We start from the raw sequence: 9,969 nt of genomic DNA on the forward strand, positions 1-9,969 counted from the left end.
TTCTCCCTGCCCATCTAGGAGTTCTTGAAAAATATACTTGGATACTGTGTTATTCTGAAGAAAATGCTGTGGAAAATGGCCCATCCTATCATAGTTTCATCTCGATTCAGCACTTGGTTTATGATTTTCAAGTTATCCCCGTTGGGGTTACAAAGTTGGTTACACAGATCCAAACCATGCCTTCATAGGTGCCCATCCTCCTTGTTCCGTTAACGTTTTAGACTTGAATCATTGCTGTCTTGTGTGACTAGGGCCATTTCTACTTGGTTTTTGCTTGTTTGGCTGATAAATGTGAACGTTTTAACAATTGTTAAACAATCGTTTTAACCATTGTAATTCCTCCTTTTCAACACTCTGTATCTTTACGATCAAGATACAGACAGCACTGAGATCACACCACTGCACTCCAGCCTGGGCGACAGAGCAAGACTCAGTCTCAAGGGAAAAAAAAAATATGTATATATATATACACACACACACACACACACGCACACATATCTATATATACACACACACACACACACACACACATAAATGATCACAATTAAGTGGGCTTCATTCCTGCCCTGTTCTTTGTCCAAACAGATGTTTCTGAATGTCAGGGGTGAAACTCAATTTCTAGCACCCAGTGAGCTTTGTGCCTTCCTCTGCTGCAGTCCGTGATCTATGGGCTCGTCTGCCCCTAGGGATGCCAGCCATACCCTGTTCACCTTACCCTTCCTACCAGTATCACCCTTGGTGCAAGGAAGCTCCGAATGGATGCAAAAAAAGAGACGCTGATTGCAAGAATGCACAGATGCGGATTGCAAGAATGAGCAGAGCCCATTGATTGCCTGTATTAGTCCGTTCTCACACTGCTCGAAAGAAATACCTGAGACTGGGCAATTTTTTAAAAATTTATTTTAAGTTCTGGGACACATGTGCAGGATTGTACATAGATAAACATGTGCCATGGTGGTTTGCTGCACCTGTCAACCCATCACTTAAGTATTAAGCCCAGCATGAATTAGCGATTTTTTCATTATTATACTTTAAGTTCTGGGATCCATGTGCAGAACGTGTAGGTTTGTTACATAGGTATACACATGCCATGGTGGTTTGCTGCACCCATCAACCCATCATCTACATTAGGTATTTCTTTTAATGCTCTCCGTCCCCTAGCCTCCACCCCCCAACAGGCCCCGGTGTGTGATGTTCCCCTCCCTGTGTCCGTGTGTTCTCATTGATCACCTCCCACTTATGGGTGAGAACATGAGGTGGTTGGTTTTCTGTTCTTGTGTTATTTGCTGAGAATGATGGTTTCCAGCTTCATCCGTGTCCCTGCAAAGGACATGAACTCATTCTTTTTCATGGCTGCATAGTATTCCATGGTGTCTGTGTGCCACCTTTTCTTTATTCAGTTTATCATTGATGGGCATTTGGGTTCATTCCAAGTCTTCACTATTGTGAACAGTGCCACAATAAACATACATGTGAATGTGTCTTTATAGTAGAATGGTGTATAATCCTTTGGGTATATGCCCAGTCATGGGATTGCTGGGTCAAATGGTATTTCTGGTTCTACATCTTTGAGGAATCGCCACAGTGTCTTCCACAGTGCTTGTACTGACTGACACTCCCACCAACAGTGTAAAAGCGTTCCCAGTTCTCCACATCCTCTCCAGCATCTGTTGTACCCTGATTTTTTGATGATTGCCGTTCTAACTGACGTGAGATGGTATCTCATTGTGGTTTTGATTTGTATTTCTCTACTGACCAGGCATTGGCTGTTTTTCCTGATGCTCTCCCCGTCCCCGACCCCAGCGCACAGCACACCCCAGTGTGTGTTGTTCCCCTTCCTGCGTCCATATGTTCTCATTGTTCAGCGCCCACTTGTGAGTGAGAGTGTGTGGTGTTTGGTTTTCTGTGCCTGCATTGGTTTGCCGAGGATCATGGCTTCTAGCTTCATCCATGTCCCTGCGAAGGACATGATCTCGTTCCTTTTTATGGCTACATAGTATTCCATAGTGTATATGTACCATTTTTTAAAATCTGCTCTATCATTCATGGGCATTTGAGTTGATTCCACATCCTTGCTGTTGTGCTGCAATGAACGTATGTGTGCATGTATCTTTATAATACAATGATTTCTATTTCTTTGGGTATATACCTAGTAATGGGATTGCTGGGTCAAATGGTGTTTCTGGTTCTAGGTCTCTGAGGAATTGCTACACTGAGACTGGATAATTTATGAAGAAAAGAGGCTTAATTGGCTCATGGTTCTGCAGGCTGTACAGGAGGCAGAGCAGCTTCTGTTTCTAGGGAGGTATGAGGAAATGGATAATCATAGTGGAGAGTGAAGGAAAGCAGGTGTCTTACATGGCCCTAGCAAGAGAAAGAGAGACAGAGAGGCAGTTGGGGTGGGCTGGGGAGATGCTACACACTTTTCGACAACCAGATGCCACGAGAACTCATTCACTATTGCAAGAACAGCATCTAGGCGACGGTGCTAAACTATTCCTGAGAAATCCACCCCCATGACTCAATCTCCTCCTACAAGCGTCCACCTCCAGTGTTGGGGATTCCAATTTAACATGAGATTTGAATGGGGACACAGATCCAAACCATATCACTATCCATCTATCCATGCATCAATTCATCCATCCATCCATCCATTTATCCATCTATCCATCTACCCATCCATCAATTCATCCATCCATCCATCCATCCATCCACCAACCCATCCACCAATTCATCCATCCATCCATCCATCCATCCACCCACCCGTCCATCCACCCGTCCATCAATTCATCCATCCATCCATCCATCCATCCATTTATCCATCTATCCATCTACCCATCCATCAACAATTCATCCATCCATCCATCCATCCATCCATCCATCCATCCATCCATCCACCCGTCCATCCACCCGTCCATCCATCCATCCATCCATCCATCCATCCATCCATCCATCCATCCATCCGTCCATCCACCCGTCCATCCATCCATCCATCCATCCATCCATGCATCCATCTGTATTAGTCTGTTCTTGCATTGTTCTAAAGAAATACCTGAGACTGGATGATTTATGAAGAAAAGAGGTGTAATTGGCTCATGGTTCTGCAAGCTGTACAGGAAGCAGAGCAGCTTCCACTTCTGGGGAGGCCTCAAGAAACTGACAATCATGATGGAAGGTGAAGTGGAAGCCGCCATGTCTTACATGGCCAGAGCAGGAGCGAGAGTGGAGGGGAGGTGCTGCATGCTTTTAAACAATGAGATCTGGAGAGAACTCATTCACTATCAGAAGAAGAGCACCAAGGGGATGGTGCTAACCCATTCGTGAGAAATCCACCTCCATGATCCAATCACCTGCCCCCAGGCCCCTCCGCCAACACTGGGGATTACAATTCAACATGAGATTTGGGTGGGGACACAGATCCAAACTATATCCCTGCCTCACAAGCCAGTGATCTCTAGTAGAATGCTGATGCTCATGTTGCTAGTGGCTATAAGCCTTTTTTCTCAAGGAGCAAGAAAAATGCGTCTTACAATTAAAAAAATGCAGTCACACTGCTGTTTTCAGGAGCTCAGTGTGTGCATTTACCAATCCTTTGATCATTGGTTCCAGTTTTTAGCAGTAGTGTGGGTTTCCCTCTTTCTTACATCCCCGCAAGTGTGTTTGCAGAAAATTACAGCAGTCCATCAGGCATTTGTATCCAGATGACGCTGTGCTCAGAAACAGCGCTTTCAAACTCCGTGGCAGAACTGCCTCCCCCCTAATCTGCAGCAGATTGATAACTGTCGTAGGCACAATAAAAACGAATTACTAAAAAAAATGCATTTAAGAAACGTGCCAACTAGAAGCTCTCAGTGTGTCTTTTTAAAGTCATTGGATAGAGCAAAGCTTAAACGACTGTCATTATTTTTTTTTTAAGTTTCTAAACATTTCCTTTCAATTTCTGAACATGTCTCACCACAGACAGCTTGCAGTAACTGTTCAGAGAGTGGCAGCCGTCTGATTCAGGAGTGTGCATACCATCATACCATCCAATCAATATATTGCTTTATTTATTTATTGTTTGAGACAGTCTAGCTCTGTCGCCCAGGCTGGAGTGCAGTGGTGCGATCTCAGCTCACTGCAGCCTCCACCTCCTGGGTGTAAGCAATTCTCCTGCCTCAACCATCCAAGTAGCTGGGATTTCAGGTGCCTGCCCCCATGCCCAGCTAATTTTTGTATTTTTAGTAGAGACGGGGTTTCACCATGTTAGCCAGGCTGGTCTCGAGCTCCCGACCACAAGTCAGGAGCCTTGGCTTCCCAAAGTGCTGGGATAGCAGGTGTGAGCCGCTGCACCTGCCCATCCGGTATTTCTCTAAGGAAAATGTTGGAAGTGCTTATTTCCTTTTCCTTGATGGCCTGGTGACTGGACGCAGATGGGCTTCATTCTCCATGATGAGGAAGCTGTTCTATTACCTGAAAACTTGCCTTCCAAGAGAAGGTTAAAGTGTATATTTCAAAATGTGGACTTCTGGCTGCCACGTTTGGCTGACTCTTGGGTGTTGTGGGACCTGAAGTGTCCTAGATCAGCCACGATACGACACAACCTAATCAGTGTGTCTCCACCTGAGGTATGTGCTGCAGAAAGCGCCAGTTCTTGTGATATGGGAGCCGTGACCACCTCTGTTCTGGGGACCTGGGACCCCAGGGGTGGATCTGAGTATGTTCTCAAGAGCTAGATGAGGCTGGGCGAGGTGGTTCACACCTGTCATCCCAGCACTTTGGAAGGCCGAGGCGGGCAGATCACAAGGTCAGGAGTTCGAGACCAGCCTGGGCAACATGGTGAAACCGTCTCTACTAAAAACCCACAGATTAGCGGGGCATGGTGGCATGTACCTGTAGTCCCAGCTACTCAGGAGGGTGAGGCAGGAGAATCGCTTGAACCCGGGAGACGGAGGTTGCAGTGAGCCGAGATCGCACCACCGCACTTCAGCCTGAGCTACAGGGTGTGAGTCCATCTCAAACAACAACAGAGAACTAGGTGAGAAGACGTGGCGTGCTCCTGCAGTGCAGCCCGCCGTGATCGTACAGAGACCAGAACGCGCAGCATGGCCCGTCGTGGCCCGTCACTCTCATCTCTGCTCCAAACCTGCATCTGTGTTTGCACACGGTCTGGTAGTCTCCTAACCTGCTTCCAGAGACACACCTCGTGGAAATGTGCAAGGCTCAGCAAAGAAAGGCTAATATCTAATGATTCACGTATTTACCCAGCTTTTTTTTTTTTTTTTTTTTTTTATGGTGTCTGGCACTGTCGCCAGGCTGGAGTGCAGTGGCGTGATCTCGGCTCACTGCAACCTCCGCCTCCCAGGTTCAAGCGATTCCCCGGCCTCAGTCTCCCAAGTAGCTGGGATGACAGGCATGCGCCACCACACCTGGCTGATTTTTATATTTTTAGTAGAGGCAGGGTTTTGCCATGTTGGCCAGGCTAGTGTCAAACTCCTGACCTCAGGTGATCCGCCTGCCTCAGCCTCCCAAAGTCCTGGGATGACAGGCGTGAGCCACCGCGCCTGGCCTGCTTTTTTATTTCTTACTGGCACGAGAACTTAAGAGTGATACAAATCTTCTGAATATTTGGGCTGCATTCTGCAGACGGTGACACCTTCTGTTTCCATGGATATTATTTATAAAACATTTTTGTCACCTGCTATGAATTGTCACCCTGCCCACATGCTTTAAAGGGACAGTTTTTGAAATCAACATGGGTTTGGGCAGTGGGTAATTGCATACTTAATAAAATTAAACATTAAAAAGGGGCTCCTTCTGCTTTCCTATCAAGTGAGGCAGCAGGGTGATAGACGTAGGGGTGAGGGATGCACCCTGTATTATAGGCCAGCGTTCTCTAGAGGGCTAGAACTAACAGGATCAATAGCTATATATAAAGGGGGGTTTATTCAGCATTAACTCACAGGATCACAAGGTCCTACGATACGCTGTCTGCAAGCAAGCTGAGAAGCGTGGAAGCCAGCCCGAGGCCTAAAGCTGAAGAACTTGGAGTCCAATTTTTGAGGGCAGGAAGCCTCCAGCATGGGAGAAAGCTGTAAGCTGGGAGGCTAAGCCAGTCTAACCTTGCCACATTCTTTTGCCTGCTTTTTATTCTGGCCGTGCTGGTGGCGATAAGATGGTGTCCATCCCGACGAAGGGTGGGGTCTGCCTTTCCCAGCCCACTGACTCAAATGTTCAGCTTGTTTGTCAGCACCCCCCAGGCACACCCAGGATCAATACGTTGCATCCTTCAATCCAATCAGGTTGACGCTCAGTAGTAACCGTCACACCTGGCGTCTGTGTCTCTGATTGTAAGGACACCAGTCCTACTGGATGAGGGCCTCACCCTTATGAGCTCCTACAGGCCCTGTCTGCAAATAAAGTCATCATGGAAGTTTCAGGGTTCTGATGATGAGTGAGGGAGGGCGCGGTTCAGTCTATAATGATGTCCTGTATCTATTGCAAAGAAAAAATGAAGGCGCTATTCCATTCCTCCAAACCAGGGAGGTTTGCCAGAGTTTCAGACAAAAGGGTTTTTTAGGGGGGTACAGTTCATTCCGTAACAATGCTCTCTCGCTATCGCAAAGAAGAAAGGAAGGGGCCATTCAGTTCCTCCAAAGCAGGAGATTTGCCAGAACTCAAACAAAAGGAATTTTTTTTCCATCTTGATCCCTATTTATCAACACGTGCCTCCTTGTCTTTCCAGCTGACTTCATCTCTTGGGTAGCATTAATTTCAGAAATCTGTATTTCTGACTTGCCCTCAGGAAACCCCTTTAGATGTTAGAAATTCTTCTGTGGATGAAGTTATCTTTTTTTTTTTTTTTCCTCTGAGACATAATCTTGCCTTGTTGCTCAGGCTGGAGTGCAGCGGCGCAATCTCGGCGCACTGCAACCTCCACCTCCCGGGTTCAGACAATTCTCCTGCCTCGGCCTCCTGAGTCGCTGGGATTACAGGCACCCACCACCACGCCCGGCCAATTTTTGTATTTTTAGTAGAGACGGGGGTTTTGCCACGTTGGCCAGGCTGGTCTTGAACTCCCGACCTCAGATGATCCGCCCGCCTCAGCCTCCCAAAGTGCTGGGATGACAGGGGCCCGCCACCACACCTGGCCAGATGAGGTTACCTTCATGAGACTCAGGGTTTGCCGTCTGTCACTGAGTTGCAAATAAAAGAAAAGTTGGATGAGTTATTTGCGGTGTCAAGAGCAATGCTTAGAATTGTAAAATCGCTTTCTCCATTGGAGGCTCTGGTGTGAGGGCTACAGGTTGTGTGAGTGTCATTCACCACGCTAGGTGCCGAGAGGGGGCATCAGACATAGCAGCTGCATGAGTCTCCACTCTTCATATGATACCGTCTCACTGTCAGAGTCACCGTGACAGAGGCATTTGTTGCCAAGGATTTACACTCCAGTAGGGTTAAGATTTTCTTCTGTATGAGTTCCTTAGGGTTTCTGTAAAAAGCACATCTTCTCTTCTCTCAATAAGTTTTAAGTGACATTTAAAAATATTCAAGCCTGTGACTTGACCTAATTGTTTAGCATTTGACTCGTTCTATTAAATGGAGCGGCTTGTCAATTTCAAGTCCTTTATACTTGCAATTGTTAAGAGTTAAAAGGTAGTTGGTTTTGTCGCAGAAAATGCGTTAAGGAATCCTTCCACGTTTTTCCCGACTTTAAAATTAAAGATTCTCAGGGCGCTGTGTAGAGCAGTGAAAATAAGACCTCGTGTGTGTGTGCGTGTGTGCGCGCATGTGTGTGTGTGTGCGCGTGTGTGTGTGCGTGTGTGTGTACGCGTGTGTGCGCGTGTGCGTGTGTGTGTGCGCGCGCGCCTGGAGGAGAACGGGTGTTCCACTTGGGTGAGAGGATTGGCTGTGAGCTTCAGACCAGGAAATGTGTCATGTAGCCAAGCACCTGGCTGAGTGTGCCGGAGTGAGGACCTTGAACAGAACCTTCCTTTTCTGTTATTATTTGCTACAGAGCTAAAATGGCCAAATATATCCTGTGAAAACCTTTTTTTTTTTTTAAATAAAAGACCAGATCCCTCCTTCAACTGTACACATTTTTAAATAAAATCATATTGAACTAAAAAAAAAAAAAAAACCCAAAACTGGGGAACTTGCAGAATAGAAATCTATCCTCTCCCGGGTCTGGAGGACAAGAGGTGAAATCCAGGGTGTCTCGGGGCTGAGCTCTGTCGGGACGCTCTAGGGCACGATCCTTTTGGCCTTTCCCAGCTCCTGAGGGCTCCAGACATCCCAGGGCTTCTGGCTGCATCAGTCCAGTCTCTGCCTCTGTCTTATCATCATTTTCTCTCATCTGTCTCAAGCATCCCTCTGTCTCCTTCTTATAAAAAACCCCAGGTTGGGCACGGTGGCTCACGCCTGACATCCCAGCACTTCGGGAGGCCCAGGTGGGCGGATCACCTGAGGGCAAGAGTTCGAGACCAGCCTGGCCAACATGGTGAAACACTGTCTCTACTGAAAAAAAAAGAAAAAAAAATCAGTGAGCTGAGATCCAGCCACTGCACTCCAGCCTGGGCGACAGCAAGACTCCATCTCCCAAAAAAAAAAAAAAAAAAAAACAAAAATATAAAAATTAGCCAGATGTGGTAGCATGTGCCTGTAATCCCAGCTACCCAGGAGGCTGAGGCAGGAGAATCGCTGGAACCTGGGAGGCAGAGGCTGCAGTGAGCTGAGATCACGCCACTGCACTCCAGTCTGGCAACAGAGCGAGACTCTGTCTCAAAAAGAAAAGAAAAGAAAAGTGTGACTTCCCAGGTGAAATTGAAATGGACCTGTTTAGAAACTGTCTTAATCTCTGAACTAGGTTGGAAGGTAACCAGGCATTTGTTGTTGTCCTTTTCCAGTGGAATTTTTATTCTGTGACCTGGCTTCCATGATGTCTATCCGGGAGTTTGTCCGGAAGTTCAAGATGAAGAAGATTCCTCTCCATGTTCTGGTCAACAATGGTGAGTCCTGGTGAACTTGCTGCAAGCCAGGGGTTAATTGGAAGGACGGGAGCTCTAGCTTTCATGTGACAGAAGTGTCTGAGCAAAACAGGATATCCATGGAAATCATTGCACAGACCTGCTATTTGTAGTCACTGCTTCATGTCACAGATGGCTTTGGAGGACCATCATTCTTGTTAGTTTGTTACTTTTAAATAATGGTCACCGGATAACATGTTGTATGGAGCTGACACGTTCACTTGTCCACTTTGACTAAAGTGTATTACGCACATGCTAAGGGTTGGTGTTTCCCCAAATGTTGTCTTGCAAAATCATCACCACACTCCCCTGAGACTCATGATTGGGGCTCTAGAAGCTCATTCTCATTTATCTCTTGATTTTACTCCCTGTTCAACATCCTTACCCAGACGGGTGGAGTCAATATCTCCCCTTCCCCGTCTTCAGTCTGCCCGTCTGCCAGTCTTCAACACAAACCACCCTTGATCCTGAGCCCTTGTTTGAGCCTCGCTGAGCTCTTGATGTCGTTGCAAACCTTGAGCCCTTCTTTGCGCCACGCTGAGCTCTTAACGTCATTGCAACACTTAATATTTCTCCTCGCAGTACTGATGCCTGTTACTCTCATCCCCTGCTACAGTCCTTTTTTTTTTTTTATAAAAGTTAACCTGAACCGTCCACACTGAGGAGGTACAGTTATTGACATCTCCAAACTAAGTAAATACGTAGAACTGAAGTTCTCAGAAATACACCGGAAAACATGTGTGTTAGTAGAATTTAACACATCACTTTCACAGATGGAGACCAGATGGAAATTTAGAGAGGAAATAAATAGTGCCATGAATACAGTGGATAGGACAGACATAAGTCAAACAGTGAGCCCGTCGAGACAGCACCTTCCTTTCAAATATATGAAATATTTATCAAGTTATTGATACTTTAGATGGCAGACAAAAAAATCACCAAAAGGGTCTTGCGATTACCCAGT

The 9,969-nt window shown here is 46.4% G+C and overlaps 1 protein-coding gene across 1 annotated transcript in view; it reads left to right on the forward strand.

Annotated features, from left to right (window-relative positions):
• DHRSX (dehydrogenase/reductase (SDR family) X-linked) overlaps nt 1-9,969 on the forward strand; it is a 322,723-nt gene that overhangs the window by 183,818 nt on the left and 128,936 nt on the right. The window contains exon 4 of the mRNA XM_011972124.1: nt 8,886-8,987. Coding sequence (XP_011827514.1) covers nt 8,886-8,987 — 102 coding nt within the window. The remainder of the gene's footprint in view (nt 1-8,885; nt 8,988-9,969) is intronic.

The sequence above is a fragment of the Mandrillus leucophaeus genome, unplaced genomic scaffold, assembly GCF_000951045.1.
Source record: "Mandrillus leucophaeus isolate KB7577 unplaced genomic scaffold, Mleu.le_1.0 Scaffold127, whole genome shotgun sequence".
Classification (NCBI taxonomy): domain Eukaryota; kingdom Metazoa; phylum Chordata; class Mammalia; order Primates; family Cercopithecidae; genus Mandrillus; species Mandrillus leucophaeus.